Source organism: Anser anser (assembly GCF_964211835.1).
Source record: "Anser anser genome assembly, chromosome: 1".
In the NCBI taxonomy this organism is placed as follows: domain Eukaryota; kingdom Metazoa; phylum Chordata; class Aves; order Anseriformes; family Anatidae; genus Anser; species Anser anser.
Genome location: NC_139720.1, coordinates 94,632,148 through 94,658,133, shown reverse-complemented (window position 1 = coordinate 94,658,133; position 25,986 = coordinate 94,632,148). Strand labels below are relative to the sequence as shown.

The following is a 25,986-nucleotide window of genomic DNA, read 5'->3' as shown; positions in this document are numbered from 1 at the left end:
GGAAAAATCCAGATTACAGCTGTCTCTGAGAGCTTAGTCCAACCCCCTGTCCTCTTCCCCCATGCAACGTGTATTATGTGACATGATTTAATCATTTGACTGCATACCATTTTTCCCACAGGACTAGCGCCTCATTTAGTGTAAACGAAGGACAGTGTCTGGGAATGGAGCTGGTCTCTGCATTTCCTTGACTGCATTTCCATGTGTGACTACAAGCCCTATTTACCACCATACAACCCAAAGAATGCACAGCATTCAGAACCACCAGCTTCTTCATTAGGTTTTCTGAGGTGGCTTTACTTCAGCATCGGAGTATTTTGTAAGCATGATTATCATCACAATATGCATTAGAGGCTTCTGGGAAACCGAGAACCTTTTACTATGATTCTCTACATCTTTCTGAATACGCTGTTGGTCTGTCATTTTTTCAGAATACTTTGCATTTTAAATAACTGTTTCAGTAGACTTCATTTGCTGTTCTGAGGACTTGTCACTTCTATACCTTTGTAACCTAGATGTCTCTGACCAGGTTCCCCAAAATCAGAAACAATCAGCCAAATGCAGACACGCAAGTAGCTCATCCAGAAATGGCAAAGGAACCTAACAGAGGCAGAGAGAGTTTCTAATTCTCCATAGCTGTAGTTTCTTTACTTAGCTGGGCAGGCTGTCTCGTGTTTTCCCACCATTCTCTGCCTTGTATTTCCACATCCCAACTTCTGCAATAACTGATAAACTTTGGCTTTGCCTGGTATTTGACCCCGAGTGAGTACAAGAGATGAGATCTCCATCTGACAGTATCTAGGAGTTACACTGTCATGGATGTTTTACTAATTTTTGCTGACAATCCTCCACCAAAAAATGCAAGGTTAGTGCATGCCATTTTTCACCAGTATGTGTAATCTCTTACTTTCTAATTAACTTGCTTTGCAAGCTAAAGTGTAGTAAAAATGTTTGCAGCTTTGACACTGGAATTGCCATGATAGTTCCCTGCACAAATTTTGTGCTTACTAGGATTGTAGTTCAGTTACACTTCCTATCAGAAATATACTTCTTAGATCTGATTTTCAAAATTCTGTATTGGCATTGGCAGCCTTAGTAATCATCTTTACTCTCATTCAGCAGATATGTGACCAGAGAAAAAGTGAAGATTTTTTATCTGCAAAGTACAGATAGGGATCATAGTGTGTATACGTGTTTGAGCTCTTGCTCACCTCCACAGCTCACAGTGTCAAGGCAAATATTCATTTCAAGTGCCTATATTATCAGTATACTGCGACTTGTTCTCTTTTGGTGCTTCTACTTTTCCCAGATTTCTCTGTTCTGAATCTTCAATATATGGAAATGGAGAAAACATTCTGTTAACATGCTTGGCATTTCTGGCTTTATTGCCCCAGATTCCCCATGCCAAATTGCTAGATTATTTCAAAGGACTATAATCAGTCTGAAACATTGCCATTTACTTATGAATTATAGATTATTTCGTGTATTGCACCTGCAGTAATTGCAACTCTTCTGTTAATGCATGTAGGGGTTTGATAACGTTTCTTCTTTTTCTTTTTTTTTTTCTCAGTAATCATTTTTGCATGTTCTTCTACATAAGACACTCTCATAAGGGAGCATAAATTTATATATGCTAGGAGTGAGTTTGGCAAATTGCTGGTTAATGCAAAGAAAGCATACAAACTTGGAAAAATTTCTCTTCTCTGATGTTTCTTAGAAAAGTCTTACAGGCAACATGTTTTTAAAAAAGCACTTCAAGCAACAGCAACCATGTAATTCATAACAATTAAAATTAATGTTTTAAAAAATGCTGTGTATGATGTAACTGCATATTTTACTGATGGCAGAAGTAGGCCTAGAAGCCTTTTTAACCTTTACAGATTTAAACCTGTATCTTCTAAATCCATATAGGATAAATATCCCTTACAGGCCTCCAAAAATTGGGCTGTTATGAAATAGTCTTTGTATTGGAATTCAGTGTTCATTTATTTTGCTTGCTACAAGTTGTAATGAAAACAGAATGTCAGTGTTTGCTTTTCCTAAGGAATAGCCAATGTATGTATTTGCTCTTTATTCAACTGTTGCACAAACTTTTCAAGGCCAGAATTACTCATTTAACTTTCTGGGCACTCTGTCTGGAGACTGATTATTCTATCTGTGTCAGCTCCACTTGTATGCTGTTTTCACAGCTATAAATTAGATATGCTGTTACAGAGATTCCTACAAAGAGCAAATCTTGGGCTTGAAGCTTGCAGGGTGGTCTTTACACAGAAAAGCCTCATGAATGTGCCGGGTCAGACTGGAGCAGGCCTAGGAGGTGCACGGGCCATGCAGGCCGCGCAGGGCCACGATTGTGCTCTGTAGCCATGCCAGGGCAAGGCTGCCTACCCCAGAGGCAGGCTGGCATTAAGGCAGCTGGCTGGTAAGAGAGCAAAGGCCAAAGAAAAGGCCAAAGACACGGCCTGCGGTGGCTGGAGCAGTGAGGTCAGCTTCCACCGCTTGCTGAAAGTGCTGTACTTCGAGCAAGAACTGGGCACTGCATCAAATGCAATGTAGGGCTCAGAGCCACAGACATTTGACCCTGTATTGTTTCATTGAGGTAAACCCCTTGGAAAGTGGTTCAAGCACTAATTGCAAATTCATCCCACAACAATTACGCTTAGCCTTGAAGAAATGTTTGTGACTTTCTTCAAGTGAGATGCTCAGTATCATGAGCAACCAACCAACCAAATGGCCACAAAAAGCCTACATTGCCAAGCATCTTAGGGAATCAAGACCAATGGGTATTTATTTAAAGTAATGATTTTTGTGGATGCTGTTTCCTCTGACTCTAGCAAGAAAGGAGGGAATCACAATTATGAAGGAATTTTCCAGGCAAACGCAGGAGGACACAAGAGCATATGGAAATAATGAGTTTGTCAGATGGGCAGACATACAGGATGCATCTGGGTTGTATTGGTTAAAAAATCTGGCTTTTCTATTTTAGAAGCCATAGTTTTTGTTTGTAGTAATTTGATAGCTTGTTCTTACTGAGTTAATAGGTTTTACAGTGTTGGAATGGATAGATACATGGCATGTCTATGTGATTTTTTTTGGTTGGTTTTTGGGGTTGTGTGTGTGTGTGTATGGGGGGGGGTTGGTTTTGTTTTGGTTTTGGTTTTTTATCAGAGAGGAAAAGCAATGCTCACATCAAAACCTTCAAATTCAAGTATTGAGTGATGATTCAGAATCATTCCTAGCACAGGCTGAACTTTCACTACGCTGTTAAGCATATAAAGGTGGTTTTTCTTTTTCCTATGGACATGTTGAGAAAGAAGAAAAGTGGAACAGATCCAATAGGTTATTAGTTACAAGCTAGTAAAATAAATCTGTTAATAATTTTGATTGTTTTATACAATTGCATTATAGAAAGCAATCCTGAACAGGCATGAAAACAGACTGTAATCTGAACTAGTCTTTTTCACTTATTTTACTTCTTTGTTACATATTTAAGTTTTCCTTGGGAAATTTGCCCTTGTTTGTATTGGTCCTCAGAATAATCAAGGCAAGTGTTATATAGTTCCTTGTCTCTTTTTATCAGATAGAGTTTGGGACACACACACAGCCCTTTCAGAGACAGGCAGATATTCTATTTTTCCAGCTAGAGCAGGGTGCAATTGCCTGCCTTTGTGCCAGGCATGCATCATATGTTTGGAACAGGTACGGCAAATCAATTTCCTAACCTTTTGGACTCTCGTTGGTTGGTATTTGCTAAAAAAAATTGCAAAAGATGCTTTGTTGTTGCTGTAGTCCTTAACGGTACTGTGGAATATTCTGCTTGCTTACTTCTCTGTGATTACCTTAATGCACATTGCAGTTGTCCTTGCAGATGCACAGAATCAGGGTTTCCTGAAAATGCAGGGTTTCCAGTATACTAATTGGAGATTCTGACATTGGAGACACTAATCATTACTTAGAATCACTTTTATGTCATTTTAAGTACAGATGGAAGTGAGGAATCCCAGGAAGTGATTTTTGCTCCACTGCCAAGGCAAACACATCAAACCACTGATAAAGAGATGAGGTAATTACAATTATTTGTTTCATTTGCTGATTTAGCTTAGTCTAACTGAAAACTCTTGCAACAGAACGATATCCATTAGATAGAAATTAATGTCATTATCTGAGATGCATTCTGCTGTCTAAAGAAAAAGCTGCTCAGACCAAGAAAGTGGAGCAGCTGCCACAGAAGCCGGATTTTGAAGCACTGTTTGGGTAGAGAGGTGGTCCTTCTGGAAAATATTTTTTTTCCCCTATACCCATGACATCACCCAACCTGCAAAGGCATCTGCTTGCCAGATGCTGAAGGGTATTTGGTGTAGCACTATTTATCTGAGAGTAAAAGTGCAAATAGATACTAAAGAGATGGACATGGGCAGAGCTGGTTGAGAAGATAACCCAAGATGAAAAGCATCAAACAGGAATGCACTCTTAATCTAAGTTTTAATCTTTACACAGACTTTATTTCATCCACTAATTTCTTCAAGCAAAAAGCTTTCAGGTCCTGCAAGGCACAGATCTTAATTGGATTTGGGGGGTTTCTCGGGACTTAGTCCCAGTGGTCGCTAGCTGGTGGGGATGGGGGCACCTCAGCTTGGCTCTTCCAGGTGCTGCAGAGGAGATTGGCGATGGGCAACCTGAGAGCTCGATGCCAGCATGGGTGGAAAGGGTCAGGGAAGCTGCCGGTGTAGTTTAAACAGAGCCACAAGACCTGCTTATTGCAACTTGTAGGCAAACACCTTTAAGTAAAGTTTGTAAGATTTGAGGAGTGAGTTTGTGTTCTCTGCTGGGTAATGCAACAGAGGCGGTGCAGTGCAAGATGCTTTTCATCGTGCTGCAACTCAGCCAGCAATGTTAATGACACCGTTTACTCCGGCAAGACGTTTGCACATAAAACCGTGGCTTCACCCTTTCAATTTTATTTTTGGACCTTCTTCTTTTGGATTCCAGGCTCTGCCATGCATTCCTGGGTAATTACAGGAACTGCAGCGCCGGGTGCTCATTTTCCTGGAGAAAAACCGTGATCTTCGGGGAAAAAAAATCAAAAAAAAAAAAAATCAAAAAATTAAAGGCAGGGGGGTAGCCTCTGTTGCACGCAGCGGTGAGAGGAGGGCCCCGGCCCGGCCCGGCCCTACCGGGAGGAGCTCGCCCGGCCCCCGCGGGGCCACCGGGGGTCTCTGGGCCAGGGTCCCGGGGCCTCGGGGCCGGCCCGGGCCGGGGGCGGCAGCGGGGCAGCGCAGGTAAGGGGCGGTGGGGCTCCGGGCAGGGGGCTGGGGCTTGGAGGGAGGGGGCTTCTGGGGCCCGGGAAGGATTTGGGAACGGAGCCAGGACTCTCCGGGTCGCCCTGCAGCCCCAGCACGGGGAGGGGGCAGCAGTGGTCGGGGATCGCCGGGCAAAGGAGGGTTATGTGCTAGGGGTGCGAGGCATGCGCTGGAGCGTCTCGCACGGCTCTTTTCCCCCCTCCTTTTTGGATGTTTCAGACGGAGGTAGGTGTGCATCCAAACTTGCATTTCCAGGGAAAATCAACAGAAGTTAAATGCGGTCGTGGCTACTTGGGGAATGAGAGAAGCTCTAAAATCAGGTTATCACCGTCTCTCTATTCTGTTTCAAACCAGAGTAATGCTTGGAAAAACTTTTACAGCCTCTGCATATGTTCTGTTTTGCTTCGGTTTTCCAGCTATAAATCATCTTCTGCTCTCCTAATAGCACTTAATGCTTGACATGGTATCAAGCATTTCATTGTCTTTCTGAGAAACTGCTTTCTGAACTTTGAGAGCTTAGGAACTGAAACGTAGAGGTACTTAAAAACAAAGTAATTATGCTTTTTTCCTTTTTAAAATGAATGATTTGAGGATTACTGTGCACTTACATGCTTAGGACTTGTGATTTCTCCTGTGTGTATGACTTTGTTTGCCTTACCTTATCGCACTTTTTGTAGACCTCTGTAAATTATGGCATGCGATGTTCCATGAGTCACCGTAAATACATTGTCATTTGTAAAAGGAACGTACTCAGTATCTATTCGATATGAAAATGCATCATTAGCTCTGCTGTTACCTTTCCAAAGTTCACTCAGATGCTTTTTTTACCACTTATTTAGACTTTTCCTATATTTTTCTCTTTGCAAATGGAGCTGGGTAACACAAACAGATTTCTCTCAGTTGTGGAGAGTGTGGGTAGAAATAACCGCTCGGGCAGAAAACTCAAATGAATCTCGAGGAGTGGCCTGAATAATTATGCCTGTGTTTAGGCAAACTGCTCTCTGTTTGCTCTTGCACACTGAATCTGCCTGTAAATATCAACTTACCCAGTGCTGCAAATGGCCAGAGCAGCAGCACAAAAACAGGTCTTTTGTTTTTCAGTCTTAAGACAGAAATGAATCAAGTCTTCTCAGTGTCACAGCTCCTGTCAGTTGCCTCTTGCTCTGCTTCTTGGATGTGACCAAACGCGCTCACGCTCACTTGGGGTGGGCAGCAGTGGTCATTTTGATTTCTCTTCCTCGGTGTGAGACAGGCAAGTTCCTAAAACCAAGGATTATATGTAATTAAACCTTCTTTTTGAAAAATCTGAGTTTTTAAAGTGAGTGCCATGATACAGTGGTGCTCCTGTGGCGCTTACTTAGTGGTGTGAGCCAGAGCTGAAGTGTTGGCACCACTCTTTGCTCCAGATGATAAAAAGGAGCCCGAAGTCCCTTTTCATCAAATTAAGCCTAAGTCAGGGTCTGCTGTAACATTTTAATACTATCTGAACGACATTCCTAAAACCCTTTCTCTGCGTGACCTTGCACTGGAGCCGTTTCTAAGATACAGAGCGTAGCATCTGTAATGCCAGTGGTTTTAGAAGAGCTGCTGGTCTGATTGAATCACAAAGCTCCTGCTCCACAGCACTATCCCCACTCGTGCCATTACTGCTGTCGGCTGAGGGGCAGCAAGGGCTGCAGCTGCAGGTGCTGTAGCCATGCATTATGGAGGACACTCTGTTTTCTGCTGCTGTTGCATTGGCCCTGGCTGATTCCCATCCAGCGAGTGCAAAGTAGTCTCATAAAGAGGAACTATACCTGTTTCTCTGAGACATTTTGATTTCTCTAGTTGGGCTAACTTGGACAGCCATTTCTCGCAGCTATTATCAATGTTACTGACTGCCTCGCCAACACTCTCATTTATTCATTAGTGTTTCTCTTTCCCTTACATCTTTCTGCTGTTGAAAGCCTATTTCAACCTATTTCAATGGTGCATTTAGTTGCCATTGTGACGAACAGTACATCGAGCACCCTGGTTTTGGCAGACGTGGGTTGCAGAGAAAACTTCCAGGTGCAAAGACACGTCTGTCAAGGAAAGCTCTAGGTGCAAATCCCACCTTCAGCTCTGGTGTATGGCTTTATGTAGATTACCTGCAAGAAAGCTTTTATCTTATTTTTTTTCCCTTCTTATCAGAACAAAACACTCAAATATCACTCGTTATAACACCCAAATCCGTGAGATTTAAACATGCATTTGGATTCACTTTATTTGTCTTTTCCATTTAAAGCCCTGGGGGCTCATGGTACCTGACTGTGCTCCACAGACAGACAGGATGGCAGAAGGTTAGGAATTCCTTAATCAAATACCTTCAGAAAACACGAATTCAAGAAAAAGAGGCTGGGTCTCACAGGAGTCAGCAAAAGGCAGAAGTTTCCACGAACAGCCAACACACTGGGCACACTCACTGCTGGTCTCTGGCCTCCTCCCTCGCAGGGAACAGGAGAAGCTCATCTCTTACAGGTGTCACCTGCTTGTTGCCTGGTTCAGAGCTGTGCTGAGCTGGGCTATAATTTTTTGATATGAAAACTGAGTGATATGAAAACTTTTGATATGAAAACTTCCTATGAATGCTGTCAAGGATTTAGTAATGTTCTTGCGTGTGTTGACATCAGGTCCTTCCCATGTTTGTCAGCTTGATACTAACTTTAAGATGAAAGCTTACGGGCATTTACAGCACAGCATAATACTTTTGCTTATTGTATTTCATTAGTATTCGGTGATTCTTTAAAATGGGGTTTTCTGTGTAATATTTTGGTTTCTCATTCAAAGGTCTCTGTCACCCCAACACCTAGTGCTACAGAATGAAGTGTTACCTTAATGCCTTGTCCATATGGTAACTGGTTGTTACCGTAAGGGAACAACCCTTAGAACCAAAGAATTACAAAACATATTGAGGTCAGCAAGTCCTGTCTTTCATACCTGAAGATCTGTCCTTCTCCAAAGAATTCCTCACTTTATTTCTTTCAGACCTGGCTTCCTTGCAGGTAGAAAATACCATTTTGGACCACTCAAACACTGTCTTCTCAATATCCCTTTTTTTTTTTTTTTTTGGTTATCTTCCTATCTTCAAGAAGCGTTTGGGAACATAAATAATTGCAGCGACTTCTAGCAATCTGCAAACTGCTATGTAAGTCTCCAAGGTAGGATTTTTCACAGCCCAGGAGATCACTAGTATATATTACAAATATTTATCTTGGTCTGGTGGTCTCGCCAGCTTCACTGTCTTCTTAGACCGTTCCACTGAAGCCCCGATTGTATTGTTAAGATGCTGTAAGAGCAATTCCATGAAAGGGATGCTAACAGAAACCAAATCATGTTTTATTTCATTTCCTCTCCAGGGCTGGGCTTTGAGCTCTAAATCATCATCTGATCCAATAGACTTTTGATCTCCTGATATTTTTCTAGCGTGTCTAGCAGGAAGCAGAGAGCATGTAGATAAACACACCTGGATCTGCAAGGAGAAACCGTACCCTACAAAACTGTTTTATGCAGGGTACCCAGGGAGTAATTCTCCTTGGTGGTGGCTCGAGTCTGCTGTGCTGGGAGGAACCGTGCATTGACAGCATCCCCTCTGAGGACAGCAGTATGCCTGACCCTCTGTGGGATGGAGGCTGCAGCTCTGCCCATGGGGCAGCTGGAAGGTCACCCCAGAGGAAGCAGCACCCAGGCTGGGCTCCTGCAGGTGGGGAAGTGGCTGCAGCCAAACACACCCTGCAGGGGCTAGCAGCTCATACCTGCAAGAGCTAAGTGATGCACCCATGCTCCTCTACCCTTTGTTGCAAGCAGTGCTAGGAAATGGCAGGTTGTATGGCCAGTAAAGGAACAGACCCTCTTTCATCAGAAAAAAAAAGGTGTTATAATGTGTCCCTTGCAATTTAAAAAAAAATAATTTTGTCTCTGTGTGATTTGAACTTGTGGTGATCTGAATAAAAGGCTTCAAATGGGCAGTCCTGGATTCTGAAAATTTCATATTCACAGAGTAGCAGCTGCTCTGATATCAAGAGCCAATGGTGAGATTGTTATGGAGTGTTTATTGTCCCTGGATAACCCCTGGAGACAGCCCGCTTGAATATGGGAGTAGAAACGGAGTCAGCAGACGTGCAAAGGAAGGGAAAATCAAGCCAAAAAATGGAGGGTCATGAGAGGTGAAAAAACACTGTGAGGAGCTCTCAAGAGGCTGAGAAGGACAAGTGTTTTGGAAGGAAGAACTGTTGACAGCTGACGAAAGAAATGGAGTAGTTCAGGTTGTGGGCCCAAACCCAGCACTCTGAGGGTTTGTCTTGGAGCTCCTCCCTTCTAAGATCAGTATATAGACTTTTGGTCATTGGAGCTTTGGGATTTTTGTTTTTCATCCCTGTCTTCTTGTAGGCCTGAAGATTTGATCAGGGTGTGAATTATTCTCTTGCAGGCTTCGGAGATGTCTGTTCATGACGTATTTTGACCTAAAATTCTTTATCTTCCACACCCTTAAGCCAAAAATATTAGGGATGTAATATTTTTTAGCATTTCAGGAAGTCCTGAGTCCAGCTTTCATTAGTGTATTCAATACTTAGCATAAGTTTATTTCTGAAGTAGCTATAGGTGCCATGTAAGTGCTTCCTGATGCCAACGCAGCGACCTCATTTGGGAACATGGGGCTGTAGCTGCTGAAATGGTTTTAGTCTTGACATGAAACCAGTATTGCATTCAGCAAACAAAGCAATTACAGATGACATTGTGTTTCAGATCAGCGTGGCTCTCTGTGATGTTTGCAATTTAATGGCTGCGGGGTAAAAGGCACTTGGATTGTGAATACATCTTTAAGTGCAAATAGGAAACTTTGATATTTAAGTAAACTTGTCTGGGATTTTCATCGCCTCGGATGCATTGGACTGTTCTGCATTTCAGTTTTCAGTAGAAACTGTGTGATTGGGATTTGTATACTGAACAGAAATAATCTAGAAAGTGTTCTTACCAGTGTGCATTATTTTTACTGACATAAAGATCGATTACTCTGGGCATTATGGATAAATAATATTTTTTTTCAAATATTATTATCAAATATTATAAATGCCACATTGTTGTTTCCTAATCTAAGTATATGGGAGAAAAATAACACTTTGCTTTACCATTGGAGTAACTTTGCAAATGTGTAATCTTTGGTTTTAACTTCTGTTGCCACACAGTTCTGCAGCAGAAACTAATGCACTGCAGAATAGCGAGTTTGTGGCCTGATAACTTGTGTCGTTTGAGGGGAAAAAATGTTTCTGGTTGACTGTCCTCTTCAACATCCTCCAGGGCTTGATAAACACAGGAAATTACAGGGCATGCTGATGTGACAGAAGAATGTGCAGGGCAGGGAAGCGCCATGCTGCGTCGCTGGTTCTGACTGACCGGGTGTTCGCATCCTGGTCCAGTATGGGCTATCCTGCCTCAGGCCCTGTTTGTTTGTTTTTTTTTTTAAAGGGAGAAGGGGATAAAAGGACACTAGTCTAGTTCTTCATAAAGTGATTGAACAGCTGCCTGGATAGCCAGCTTCTCCAAACAGCCTGCAAGCCATGCCTCAGTCCCCACAACAGCAGCCTCAAGAGTGAATGAAAACAGTGAACGTTATGAAGCTTCCCTCCCCAAAAAGTCAGAGGATGCCTGAATCAATTTTTTAAGTCTGTTTCTCTTTTTCCTTTCATTTTTCTGTCAGTGTTAGGTGAGGTAATTTTCAGGCTAGAAAGGTAGCATTTAATATCCAGGAAAACACATACCTTTTCTTGACAGCTCAGCTGGAGACTGCATTTGCTCATCTCCTCCCTTCCCTCCTGATCCCCACATTCCCTTCTGACCCCAAGGAGTAAGGTGCAGCCTGAACCAGGGGATGGACATCCAGGGTACACAAAGCGTTACTGTTACATACGGAATTTGTGGACTACCGTCAACAACCTATATTTGGTTGGAAAACTTTGTGTGTAAAAATACTTTTGCAATACCACCCAGCTTGTAATTTCTGGAAAAGCTTAAGCCATGCAAAGCTTTCTGTGATTACTGCAAGAAAAATGATACTTTGAGCTCACATATGGAAGAAAAAAAGCATCTCACGGTCACAAGTAGCTGTAAATCGTTCTCATTCCTTACTCTAGTCAGCTGCAGAAGCATTGCCTAGTACTTAATATTTGTAAACTGTCTGGACAGCTGATTTTATGGCCTCGTTATCTTTTCCTCTTCTTTCCCTGAGACCATGGGGCCCCTGAGTCCTGGGTGAGGACAGGGAGAGCCTCAGGATCTTCTTCTCTACCTGCATCCCCAGCAGATGCTGCGCTCTAGGGAAGCTGGTGGGTAGCGAGGAAGGTTTGCTGCTGAGTGTGGCTGTGGCTCTTAGAAAGAAGTGGCTCTGCTGGCGCCCCTGGCCCTGAAACCACTGAGGGTGGAAGAGGGTCTGGGACCTGCACGCCTTCCAACATCAGTCCTCCAGTGATTTATTTCTTTGCTTATGGGAAAAGGCTGTGTAAAAACAAAACCTCAAACTGATTAATGGGCTGGGCTGTACAGGGGGTTGCCAAATTCCCTCCAGTCATGCCAGGAACAGCCATCTTGCCCCGGTCTCCCTGCACCTCCCCTTGCGGCTCCCAGCCCTGCTGTCTGGCCCCATGGCAGTCTTCCTACCAGGAGGCCCTGCTGGTCCTTGCAGTATCCTCCACATCACACGAAGCCCCATGAGGTGAAGCTGGCAGAACTGATGGGTGTCTTTCTAGAGAAGCTGTAAAAATAAACCACAGCATCTTCAGATGCTCTCAAACTGAAGGATATGCTCCCCAAATCAATAATACTCAATCGTACTGCTTACAGCAAAAAGTCAATTTCTTCTGGTTCTCTCTTGTTTGTATTGGATATGCAGCAGTAGCTTGTTCCTTTCGTCCTTTTTTCTTGTTCCTTTCTTCCTTTCCCTTATTTTTAATAGTTTTGAACAGAATGTCTTGGTGGATAATCCAGATTTAGGGCAGAAAATCTTGCAGTATCGGAGCTCTAAGTAACCCAGGTGTGAGTCTGCAGATTGGGATTTACTTCTGAAGTTTCATACACTATGCAATACAAATTATATTAACAGATGGTTATTTATTTGAATTTTACTGCAGCTGTAGTCTCCTAGAGGTAGGCTTTCCATAGATTTAATTTACCTTTGTAAACCAGTATCTCCCTTTGATGTGGGGTACAGGGTAAATTTTTCCATTTGGAGTGCTATGCACCTGTGGTGAATAACAAAATACCTAATGAATAAACTCTTTTTAATGAACTATGATCAGTGAGATCAGACACAGAGGGGGGAAAGGTCACTTCACCCCCCACTCCTTTTCCTTTAATTCAAAGAAGGAAAGAAATAATGTGTCTGAAACAACAGCAGTGCCACTCAGGCCAGCAGGCTTTAGGAGAACCAGAAATTAAGGCTTTCAAAACAAAAGAAGTATTTCAAAGTTTAACGCCAAGTTGAGGCAACTGTCTAACACTTCAGCTCCTGCTAGTATCACCCATCTTTAGGAGAAACGGTGGTGTGGTGAGCAGTGGCAGCAATACACCAGTTGACCACAGCCTTTGAGATGTCCCGAGGTGAGGTTACTCCTCTGGGACATATCAGTGGCCAGCTCCAGTGAGTGGGGCTGAGACCCCAACCCTGCTGCTGGGGACCAGGCAGGGGTGTCCCCACTTGCAGGCACCCCAATAAGACATGCAGGTATAAACCCAGCAGGCTGACTTGCCATCACGAGCGTGCTCAGCACCAGGGAGCTTAGAGCTCAATTTGGCATTTTGTGAGTGAGAGTGGAGGTGGCCATCGCCTTCACTTTTCTTCTTGATGAGAGAGAAACGGCTTGCAGGAGCCTTTCCCCACAAGGGAGTCCAGATCCCAAGTGGAGTCCTTTCCCTTTCATAAAAAATCAGCAGACACGTCCCTCATCACCCCTTTGGCACAATGATTGTTTTGGGACCTGATGCTTGGCCACAATGAGGCGCTGCTGCTGGTTCAGCAGTTTTGGACAATGCATCCCAAAGCATGTCTGTGAATAAATTCTATCCCTCCTCATACTATGCAGGAACAGTCAAGGATTTTTTCCCTTCTCCTTTGTGTCTATATAGGTCACCTCTCTCTCTCATGCAATTGGGTAATAGTCTTACGGCAACTGTAGGACCTGTGTATGTGGAAAAGTTTTCCTTCCTAAAAATAATAAATAGAAAAATAATGCCTTAAGCGAAGTTTAGCCTCACATTACGTGACTAGACAGTGTTATGTGAACCATCTGCAAGTACTCCATGGCCCACAAGCCACAGTTTAAAACTTCTTATGCAGAGCTGACGGTAGGAAATACTTACTGAGAAGAAAAATATACCAGAGCCTCCATATTCTGCTAATAACTAGATGGCTGTGGTGTAGTGTGGTGGTGAGATTTTTAAGTTAGTGACAATAATAATAGGAAATGAAGTTTGCTAATGCTCCTTAAGTGGTTATTTTTGATTACACGTTGCCTATGCAAAGATTTGGTGTGCCTTTGGGTCGTGATGCATGGCAACTCAGCTTATATAAGCTTAAAGAAAAATTGCAATCTAATCTTAATTTTAATGAAGAAGCTATTGGAGCTAAGTTACTTCTCCTAGAAGTTGGGATGAGGCCATGAGTTAATAGGTCCTGTTAACAGCACTGCTGTTAAACATTCATGCACCACTGACCAAGTGATATCCTTATCACTCGCTGTGCTTGATGGGGATAGTATGTAGCTGGTTGTGGGTACATAATTCACCTATCATATACTGACAATCACTTCTTGTTTGCAAATCATCATGAGATATCCACATTGAAATGCAAAATAGTTTTTTATTAGTTACCCATCAGATCTGTACATGATCCATTTTTCCCTTAATCAGATATTATATTGATTTCTGTTCATGGAGAAGAGAAACATGTAACGCTCTTCTGTGTGAAGGGACCAAAGGGGAAGGAACCAAAGTTTGAATATTCATGTTCTCTGTTTTGCTAGTGAAAGCTCAACAGCATGTCGTTGTTCACTGTAACGTCTTTATCTCTTTGCTTGACAGATGCCAGCTTTGCATTTCAGGTCAGCAGCTTTGCAGCTGGGTCACTTTTGTTCTGCAAAATCGTGAAGCTCGGGAGACAGGCTGGGTGTCTTGAACAGACATGGGCAGATAGTGGTACAACAAGGGGGAACAGTTTTAAACTAAAAGGGGGGAGATTTACATTAGAAGTGAAGAGGAAATTCTTTCCTATGAGTGTGTCAAGGCATTGGAACAGTTGTGGATGCCCCATCCCTGGAAGTGTTCGAGGCCAGGGTAGATGGGGCTTTGGGCAACCTGATCTGGTGGGAGGTGTCCCTGTCCGTGGCGGGGGGATTGGAACTGGATGGGCTTTGAGGTCCCTTCTAACCCTAACCCTTCTGGGATTCTTTGAATCTGTGAACAGCCAGGGACACTTTTTTGATCTAAGCAGGAAGATAATTTAAAATGATAACCCATAGATTTCTCCTACTATTCCAATATTCAGTCTCTCTCCTTTTTTCTTTTTTTTTTTTCTTTTTTTTTCTTACCTTCAGCTATTGCAGAGTAGAAAACCATGGGAAATTTTAAAGGCCATGCCCTCCCTGGAAGCTTTTTCCTTCTTTTTGGCTTGTGGTGGTCAGTGAAGTACCCCCTGAAATATGTCTGCCGAAAGAACAAGAGCGCTTGCTACCTGGGCTCCAGGGCAGGACTTCAGCGCCTGGAATTTGTTGAGGGGATCATCAAAGCTGTCTTTGCCCTGATTGGTAAGTTAGATGGACTCAAGGAAGAAAGTAAAAATGCAAAGAGCTGTGCGTTTTAGCACTTTTTTTTTTCAAAGCTTGCTTTCTGATAAAACATATCTTGTTCTGTTTTTTTTTGTTTGTTTGTTTGGTTTTTAATTAGTCGTGCAAGAAGGATAGCATCATGAACCAGTGCAACAAGCTACTGAGTTTCCTGATCTATTTTTTTTTGTTTTCAGTTCAAGAGAAGATGCCATTCTGAAACAGGTCTTTAGGTGGATGCACACTGTTCTGCTCAACAAAACAAACAAACAAAAATAAAATTGTGAGGGGCTATTTGGTATCTTTAAGTAGACATTTAGGTCAGACTAGGTGCTTTACTTAGCTTGTCCTGGCCTTTAAACTCTATGAATATAAGAATTAGCTTAGCATTTGCTATTAATTACATCCTTATGTAACTTGGTTTCCATCCATAGCACTCTTCCGGAGCTTCTGTAAATCTCCTGGCTCCTTCACAGGTGGTCCATTTGAATGTTCATTTGCTGTTCACCCCTTCAGAGAGGGAAAAAAGTTATTTGGGCAAGAGGCCCTCATGTGCAGGCTGTTAGCACCAGACTGTGGGGGCATTGCTTATCTATTTTTGAATCCAGCCATCCCAACCCACTGCTGTGAATGGTTTCAGGTGGCCTGCCAGCTCTCACATGTTGATAGGCTCCACGAAGCTATGGATAAAATGTGCTTTTCATTAACACCATTCAAAAGGAAAAATAGTCACAGAAAAGACTGAACTCCAGGTTTTACTGCTGCAGAATTTGTTCAAGGGGGGTCCTGTTTCTCATGCTGTGGTGAACCCACCTGCACACTAAGAGGACTGTTTAGAGATCTGTGCAGCTGGATGGAAATGCCCACTCGTTATCTGAATCCCAGCATGCTGCATGACAGCCATCTTACCTTTTTTGAGTAAGTAAACTAAATAACAGGAGGCAGGGGAGCTCTGCACATGTGGGCCTCAAGATGAAAAAGATAATAATTTTCAGTATTACGATCCTATTTTATCTATCTACTCTAAATACTCACAATTCCCTGGTGTCTAATCCAGGTGCAGGCTTTATCCCCATATATTGCCTTCTACCTGGTTTTTCTTCCCCTCTGGAAGCTGTGTCACTTAAGATACATAAACACTGACATGATGCTGTGGGTGCAATATAACATGCCTCAAAAATTATCAAAACCTGAATAATAATGTCTGTTCTGAGGTGTGGGTAAGAACATCTTTCCTACAAATGTCCCAGTCAGTGTCTAGGGAGAGTCAGACAACTAAAACATGAATCCAGTGTTTTTATTTTCACCCTGGAAAGGAAAGCTATTAGTTTGATGTATAGTAATTTCAAGTCCAGTCAAAAATGTGGGCAGGAAAGCTTGGCACAGACAAACACTACAAGCAACAGAAGGAATAAAAACTGCTGTTTCTGTGTTAGGAAAATTAAAAAAAAGTGGAAAAACACTGCATTTGTTCTGCAGTATATCCACTTATACAGAGGGATGCTGGCACACGCTATGCTAAACAACATAACTCCAGTGTCTTAAAAGCATAATGTATATTAAGCCCTTCACAAACTTAATTGATCCTACAAAGTATCTAAAAGCAGCTTTCCCTGTTCTGGAGTACTGCATTTAGTTAGCAAGACAACAAGGGGCCAAGGTAAGGGAGGCGGTGGAGCAGCAATGCAAATACTAACTCTGTATACGTCCTCGTGGGACCTTTAACAGCTCTGCACAGCAGAGAGATTTCCTTTTACGGTTTTATAGGAAAGATCTCCTTTGAATTAAGAGTTTGAACTCTGCCATCCTTCATATTGCAGAGGACTAAAATGGGAAATCTTTCTTTGGGGGACTTCAGCATGTGTTGAACGCATGTTTGAACCACTGGGAGACAGCTGAAAAATTTAGTCAGTGGACCACCACAATGGCAAATGTTTTTTGTTTTTGTTTTTTAAAAAAGGAAGAAAAAAGGCACAGAATAGCCGTCTCCATTTTCACTTCTGGAAACTGCAGGATGCAAATAGTCCCACCAGGAGTGGAGCTGAAGCCTGGTTTCCTATGGCTTTCTCGTTTCTGGATTGTGTGATGCTTAATATATGTTTGAGCTTACTCTGTGGTCTTTCCCTCTGCAAAGAAACTTATTTCGCCTCTCTTACACCCGCTGACTTTTTTTCTTGAAAATTTGTAGGACACAAATTTCTTTAAGGCCTCTGTGCTTTTTCATTGGCATTTGGACAACATGTTAAAACCTTTATTGGGAAAGGCTGAATTGGGAAGTCTTTATCTTAAGAACCAGGACAAATAGTAATATTTCTCATTTCACGTGCAGGAATGGTGGCTGAGCAATTTGTTCCTGATGGACCTCACCTGAAGTTGTATAATTATGAGGAAAAGCACTGGGATCACCTGATGAACTGGCAGCACGCCACCATGTATCTCTTTTATGGCATATCAGGCTTGGTCGACATTGTGGCTCATGGTACTAATGCGCTGCCAGTGTCCATAGACAGGATGATGCTTTCGTTAGCAGTTTTTATTGAAGGTAAGTTTACCTCCCCTTGTTGAGATGCCTGTGAAAGTGGCACACAGGTATCAGTCCTTTGGCTGGGATTCTCAAATTAACTTTAGAGAATGAGCTCTATGGGAGATGAGCATTTAACATTCTGAAACATTCAAAAAAGAAAAAAAAATACAACACATTCTTGGCCCTCCTTAAACTTCTAAGGATTTGTCTGCACTGTAGCCCAGGAGCACGGTCACACATTGCACAGGTGCATCTGTGCTTTCCTAAATAGCTAGGTAGTAACAGGAGTGTTATGAGAATATTTTGGGAAAGCACTCTGTAGCTCAGGCATGTGCTTCAATGTATGTACTGAGATGGTATGCTACTGTTAGCTGAAAGCCAGCATGTGTGCATCTACCCTCACAGCTGTCACATGTTGGAATTGCACTGTGGATGCAGTCAATTTGCATTTTCTGCAGGCACAGTATATCTCATGGCAACCCTCTTGTTATACTGCAGAGACAGATGAATAAGACTTCATTAAAGTGTGTTTTAAATAAAAGATGGTAGAGCTGTAGCTTCCCATATTGCTTCCTGTCCTGAGCTCACAAGTGAAAGCATACAGTACACAGGCATGAGACTTAAAAAATGACTCTCAGCTTACCTGAGAAGGTGATGCTGACATAAAAGGAAAGGTTCACTCTTTTCTAAAAGCAGATTGCAAGGAGATTGCAAGGAAGGAAAAAATCTTAAACTGTACACTTATTTTATTCCAGGTTTTCTCTTTTGCTACCACCTTCATGGGAGAGCCATGCTGGATATTCATGTTCATCAGTTACTGCTGTTTGCTATCTTTGGAGCTGCTGTTTGCATATTTCTGGAAGTTTTCTTCCGTGGCAGTATTGTACTCGAGATGCTCCGAACAAGCCTCTGCATATTACAAGGCAGCTGGTTCTGGCAGGTGGGTCACTGTTCTACCTTGGGAATGTCTTCCTTCACCAATATTAGTCATCTACTCCTTTGCAGATGTTTCACAGTTGATATAATATGCCTTTTAAATACAGACCTCAAAGGACCATAGAAAACAACGCACTCTCAATGTCCCCTTAAAGAGACAGAAGTACATATTATTTCCATTTTACAGATGGTAGGCCATTTTACTTCTCCTGTCTTTCATTTAACTCATAGACTCACAGAATGGCTTGGGTTGGAAGGGAGCTTTAAGACCATCTAGTTCCAACCTCCCTGACATGGGCAGGGACACCACCCCCTAGAAATCAATACAGAAACTAAGGTGGTTTTGTTGAGCTCTCCCTTGCTATAATCATTAAATGTTCCCTCTGATCTCTGTAACATCCTGTTCAAAATTTGCAAGCCAAACAGCAGTGATTTTATAACCCCACAATGTTTGCTACTGTGGGAGCAGGGAGTCAATGCCCTGGGGAATACAGGAAAGGAGAGACAAGCAACTCAGTGACATTTTCATGAAGAGGAATGACGGTGCAAATTATTTTTTATGTGCTGAACAGGTTGCCTCTTTTTACTTTCTAAAAACATTTAAACAGTGGCAGCCTAGATTCAAAAGGTATTTAAGCTCCCAGTTCTCATTAGGGCATTGGGTGGTGTCCAGTTTATTATTCTAACAATGTTCTGGCATGTGAGCAGAAGTAACAGTCTAAAGTTGTACATTTTGGACATGCAGCTCCAGCAAGGTAGCTGCCAGGCCTTGGCTTATGTGTGATTCTGCTGGATTAATAGATATTTGATATCATCCTTTTGCTGTTAGAGAGAATCTCATTAATTGCTGCAACCTTGCAACAGAGCAATAGGAGTGCTGGTGACTCTATGCGTTTGATCTTATAGTAGAGAACTGAGGTCACTCCAGTGATTTTTCTTTCCGGCAAGTCTAGACTGCCTTCCCTTTTTTATATGCTGGCCAGACATGATGAATAAAAACGTTTGCTGTTCCTTAGGAGAACTGGACACTCTGCACCAAATCAAACATTTAAATACTTGCTCTGGCAAGAAGACAGACCTCCTAAACTGTAGTATTTTTCTATAAGTGAACTCAAGAGCCTGATGCTGCAACACTCAGTGTTTTATTTTCTTGTTTGTAAGCTTTTTTTTTTGTTGATTCGAGAAGCCTTACAAAAGAGGAATTAGATGCAATCACTTATTCTTTGTTGTCTGTCTAGTCTAATTTTAAAACAAGTTATTTCTTTAGCTCCAGAGACAATGTGCTTTTTATTTCAAAGTAAAAACTGAAGAGCTAAAAATACAAGGGATCTAAGTGTGGCTTTTTTAACACCCACATTAGACTTCAACCATATGTGTGACTGAAAACCACATACTGGCTGCAGCATGACAAATTTGTAGAAGGTAAAGGAGCTTTCTTTCTGCATCATCAACACCTTCATTCAATGAATTCTCTGCATGTAAATGCAAAATGCTCTTCTCCCCTCCTTCTTCCTCTCCCCCTCTTCTCAGCTTTAAAATCCTCAACTAAATGGCTGAGCAGTGACTTTGAAGAGTATCAGACAGCACCGAGAAGTGGTGCTTGTCAGGTCAGATGCCTGACCAGCCATGGGATTATTAATTCTCTAGTTTATGCAGCAATATGAATTTGGTATTTCCCAGCTCTGGCTAAGCAAATCAGCTACGTACTTCACATGAGTTTATAGTCCTATGTGGCAAAGCTACATTTTTACCTAATTTCAAAACCTGATGTTTTTCCTGGATGGAACCAGACCTAGGACTTGTCTTTATTTATTGATTTATTATTCATCTTCTGAACTGTTTAGCACATTCCCAGATGCTGTTGGGAAGAAGCGAGTCAGTGCGAGTGGTTGGGCAGGTTTTCTGTGTGGTGATGAGTTTGCAGTTGGGATCACACGTAGCTGAGGATCAGCCCCTTTCCTTATTGCACGTGGTTCAGGTTACTGTAGGGCTTGTTGGGCCAATCGATCACTCTCTGAGCAAGAGCAGAGGGGCTCTGGAACTGGCTCTGCATCTTCAAAGGCATTTCTGCACAAAGCTGTGTAAAATGATTCATCCCATTTGAGTGTGACTGTAAAACTGTTTCTAATAATCAGTCAACACTATAAGCAAATGAAATGTCTGCCTTATGATGGTTAGCATAATACATGATACAGCACAGGATACACATCAAATGACATTTGCTAAACATCTCTTATTTGATTGCAGATTGGCTTTGTTCTTTATCCTCCAAACGGGAGCCCAGAGTGGAATCAAACGGATCATACCAATATGATGTTCCTGACCATGTGCTATTGCTGGCATTATGCTTTTGCTTTTCTTATACTTGCAGTAAATTACACAATTGTCAGCTGGTAAGTTACTTGAAACACTGAAACTGTGGAGAGCTGTCTCTGCTTTACCAGGAACTTTATTTTTTGAAGGCTTCACTGGCAAATCAAAAGATTCCCACAAAGCAATTCATTGACTTGCAAGGTACAATAAAAATAACCATACCTAATCAATGAAGACAACATGGCCCATTGCTTCAGTAGAAAGGGGAAAAACATTCATCAAGTACAGTTCTAACAGCCTAATGCTTCTCATGTAAAATGAGCTCTTTTTGATAGTCTTCCACATTCGTAACTTCTTAATGAGTTAGAAGTTGGGAAGACCTTTTTCTCTATTCTCTCCCAGTGCTCATCTCCTGTAATTCCAAGTGGATCATCAGCAGGCTTCATGACGTGCTTATTGGATAGATTTCATTGTTAGTACTTTCCTTTGATCAGATCTGATTTTTTTTCACTAGCCAGTTTCATCCCCTAATTTCTAAAGAGAGCCCTTTTCCTTGCCAGTGCTAATTCTGACAAAATTCCAACTGCAATGTGAACTTTGTTGTAAAAATGAGCCTGACGCTACCATGCATGATCACTTTCTGCCTGCAGGATCTTACCAAGCCTTTGCTGGTATTGTCTTAAAAATGCTTCTCACCCCTTATTTTACCACTACCATTTTAACAGCCCTATTTAATCATGCTCTGGCCACATGTAGTTCTTGCAGTCTTGTCGTGCACCAAGAAGGTGCTGGTTCTTTGGGGATCTTAGTAAGAAAGGCACTGATACTCCAGGGTTGTTAACTGGTTTGTTGTGTAAAGGGTGGAAACTATAGAAAAGATGACAGCAATCTTATGCCCCTTCTGATGTTGGGAACTCTGGCTGCTGCAGCATTGGTTGACCCCCTCCAAGTTGACCACAGGATGCTGAGCGGAGTTCCCATCCATGGGGAAGTTGGCCAGCCTCACGCTGCTTCACAGATGTGGAGTGCTCTTCCAAGTGAACAAACGCATCAGTCTTGTACCTGTACAACATTAAACTTTCTATACGTTACAACGAGGTTAGCTGGAAGTATATGATCTCACGCAACTCTATAGCAAGAAGCTCTTACCAAAGGTACATACAAGTGGCATTGTTAAAGGCAGCACATACCAATGCCACAATGTGCTTGGACTGTATAGTGGTCAGTTGTGCTAATGTGCAGATCTCTACAGTCAAGGCCTTTGGCTGAACTCTGCTCAGATTCTGCTTGAAATCACTTGTCTCCTCTTCACAATGTCTTCAGCAGTGGCCCACTACAGGCCTTCATAAGTCAATCATCCAAACTCCCTGATGAGATGCAAGAGTTAAACAGTTTTTTACCCTTTAATAGCCAGGTTAGCCTTTGAGCCATGGTTTGATTTGTAATATGCATGACAGCTCTTTCTTTTTTTTCTCCAGGGCAGTTCGGTCAAAGATTAAGCAGTCCCAGTCCATGGAAATGGGATTACTGAAAACATCTGAAAGAGATCAGGAGTCAGAAGATGAAATCTAGTATGAATATGGCTTGATTAGTTTACCCGCTCTACCATTAGGCTAATCGATACCTCATTTTTCAATTTGTTTACCATCTTATTCACTCTTTACTGCTACTTGCTATGCAAATATCCCCTGAGTGGAGTCTACATCTACAGAATTAGATCTTTATTTGCAGAAGGTAAACTTGGTATTGATTTGTGTTGGTTCCTCTAGTACTTTACTTATCACATGCTTCAATGAAAAACAGACATTCAACAAACTTGGACTGGGTGAGGTGGCATTACCAAGTCTGTGTGTTAGACTCATTAAAACCTTAGCAAAATAGTTTCCATCTGCTGCTGAACAAATGGTTGTTTCCATAATTAGGGTGTCCAAATAAGTGCGTTTGTTGAACTGCAAATAACACAGTGCATAAACAACTCTGCAGACCTGGAAGGGAGTAGAACAACACAGAAAATCATAGTCTTGCAGCTGTCTTGTAAAGCACGTTTGTGTCTTTGCTTGTGGCTTTATGTTAAATGGAAAGAACTACTCACAGCAAAGACCTTCAACATTTCCTTGAAGAGTGTGCAGTGTGTTCACTCCCAAGCTTCTGCAGGAGGACCAGAGGGGTATAAAGTAATTAAAAGTCACTGCAGTTATTCCCTCCCTTGCCTGGATGGTCCTGTACACTGCTGCATGGTGAGCACTGGGAGGGTGGAGGTTTCCTTCATAGTTGCTCCATGTCTGGCTGGCCACAGCACTCTCTCAATAACGACAAAAAATACTGCTTTTTTATTATTATTATTGTATTTATTTTTTTCCACTGAACAAGCTGAAGCCAGGCCCAGGGTGCTCTCCCCAGCACTCAGTCTCACTTGGGACGTGCTCCAACCTCCACAAATGCAGAAGCGAAATAACTGATACGTGGCAGAAGACGGCAGGAAAATGATGCTGTGTGTAAGCACACTGCCCTCATGGGGCGGTCTCCTGCAGCCTGGCTCTTGCTCTCCTGAAGTCTTGCAAAGCCTGGCCTCAGCAGCTGGGCAGCATATGCTCCATTTTCTAGGGTCTGCTGATGGCCATGAGCCATGTTGCGTGGCCAGATGTGGTGAGGTGGTTCTTCTGGAAAATAGCTTCTTCCTTTAGAATGCCTCTACTAAAATGTTATTTTCTTAGTTGCTGGTGCAGGATGACTTCTGTTCAAATAATACTGGTTTTGGTGCTGCAGAAGTGTTCCTTCTATTATTCTGCCATTTCCATATTCTCTTAAGGAAATGCAGGACTGGGCTCTGGTAGATGAATCAGAATCATTTGGTCTAGCACCTCCAGTTTCCAGTTCACCTATGTTTTTTCAGTGTGAACCAGAAGAGTGAGTAGTATAAAACTACTAATTGCAGTAAGCTGTTTACTTGAAAAGATGAGCAAAAAAAATAATTTAGTTTGTAGCTCAAAGGGATCTGAGAACTCAGAAAAAAAAAATACTAAAGGCTTTTTCTAAAGCTATTTCACCTTCAAGGCAACATAAATTTTCACTTCATTTGTAGGATTACCCTTTTTATCTTATCTTTTCCAAGGACAGCTTTCCTTAGCTGTATATGCTGTTAATGCTGAATTTTAGGCATACCAATGCCTCTTTAAAATAAGTAGGGTCATTTATTCTGAAGGAGATCTTCAGAAAGTACTTTGCTTCTCATCGGCAGAAACAACACAAGTTTTTTCAGTGCTTTTCTTGATAAATCCATGTAATGCTGTACAAATATTAAGGTGCTGTATATCTAAACTAAAGGGAAAACCTAACCAGGAAGAAAGCATGATAAACTGGTAGAGCTTTGATCTGTCTTCTTAGAAGACTTCAGTTGGTCATTTTTTAAATTATTTTAGAACTTTGCCAAGTATCATGAAGTGACACTTGTAAGTAGGTGTCAGATTATTTTACTGATATAATTAGATTATATCTACTTTGGAAAGCAAGAACAGATGGCTGTGTTTAAAAATGTAAACTGGAAAACTTAATATGTATATATATAGCCAAATACCACAATTTTTTCTTAATATTTGTTTGCTCTTCTTTAAAACCTTTCTCTGAAGGATCTTGAAGATTTTGGCAAACTTTAATGAAGTCTGTCTCAGGACATCCTTGTAAGCTAGGTATCGGTATGGCATTTTTGTAGCTCTGTGTCTCAGTTTTGCATTGGTCTTATGGTAAATACTGAATTAATGGATATTTACTTCCCTCTGCAAATCTAAGTCTTGAGTTTCATTACTGCAGTTCCATTAAAATAAAATTTTCCATTGGCGCAATATAGAAGGAAGATCCATCAGTTTGCTGAGGATCTTGCCTGGTAATAGCAGAATTGGCCAAATGCAGCGTGTCATTACACCTAGCTGTAATCTGGTATTCATTGCACTACACCACAGTTGTCACTTCATTGTTGTTTGTTTTTAAAGGGAAGAATTAGTTCCTGTTAGAATGGTTGGGATGTAAAGCTTGCTGAGAGGTATCCGCTGCATCTCCCTATGTCGCCCCATGGTAAATCTCCCGTAAATGATCAGAGGACTGGACAAATAAGCCCAGCAGACACATCTGCTGGTTGTGGTGCATCCATGCCTAGCAAAGATGCCCCTGAAGAAGCCCAGTCAGGAGGCGAATGCAGTCTGTGACCAAGAACGCTAGGATGTGCTGCTTCCAAAAACTTGTTGTGTATGAGAAGGTGGCATTCTATTATTAGACTTGAAGAAATACAAATAAAAGCAGGTCCTGAAGTCTTAAAGAAAGAGCAGTCTCTTGGATTTGATTTTTAATATGTGGAGAACATGCAGAGTGAGCGTTACAGTGTTGTTCTGTGCCTAATATTTTCAGTACCACCAAGGACAGAAACAACCTGTTCCATACTGGAGTTGAATGAGTGGAGGGAATTTTGACAAGTTTACAAATGCCCCTCAGATCAAGGTAGCTGCTCTCAAGAGAACTTAAATTATTGTTAAATGTTAGTGCCTTTTAAAAACTAAATGGTAGTGTGTAATAGACAAGATATGCTTGTATTTTTATTTAAATAAAATCAATTTATTCATCTAAGGTGTCTGTCTTGTCTTTAAGGGAAAAACATAATCATTTATGGGGCAGGATGGGGCAGGTAGATGTGATACTTTTATAGCCCACCAAGACATTTGAACTAGCTGGACTACACTTCGGGAAATGGCAGTTCTGCCTTCTGCACATTGTAGCATTGGCTCTGGATAAAGCTTGGCTCAGAATGGGGAGGTGTTTCAACCTGGGGGGATGGCTGGGGACCTCACGGTCCCTTCGGTGGTGAACTAAGAGTAAATTTGGCAGTACAAGGGATTTTAATCCTACATATTCATTCATCCTTCAAACTGAGGCACTCGAAAGCTTTGCTATGCCTGCTACCTTAATGTGCTCCCCACATGCTTCAGCTCAGCTGAGCTATGCCAGCTGGGTTGGGACTTTCTAGTACAGAAGTCAATGGAAGAAAACAGAATAGTTTTTTATCCAGAAAGTCCTTTGGCATGTGAAATAGAAGAAA

At 42.0% G+C, this 25,986-nt stretch overlaps 1 protein-coding gene across 4 annotated transcripts; it reads left to right on the top strand.

Annotated features, from left to right (window-relative positions):
* The first annotated feature begins 764 nt into the window (after positions 1-764).
* TMEM45A (transmembrane protein 45A) lies at positions 765-25,517 on the top strand. Of its 4 annotated transcripts, none has more exons than XM_083821468.1 (6): positions 765-865; positions 14,903-15,112; positions 17,460-17,672; positions 18,410-18,594; positions 20,838-20,983; positions 22,382-25,517. In XM_083821468.1, the coding sequence occupies exons 2-6, from the start codon at positions 14,923-14,925 to the stop codon at positions 22,473-22,475; spliced, it is 828 nt and encodes a 275-aa protein (XP_083677594.1). In that variant the 5' UTR covers positions 765-865; positions 14,903-14,922; the 3' UTR covers positions 22,476-25,517. The 4 variants fall into 4 exon arrangements, with proteins under 4 accessions (XP_083677594.1, XP_083677591.1, XP_083677592.1 ...); XM_083821465.1 differs by lacking the exon at positions 765-865 and adding an exon at positions 4,897-5,279; XM_083821466.1 differs by lacking the exon at positions 765-865 and adding an exon at positions 5,358-5,525.
* Positions 25,518-25,986: the final 469 nt, after the last annotated feature.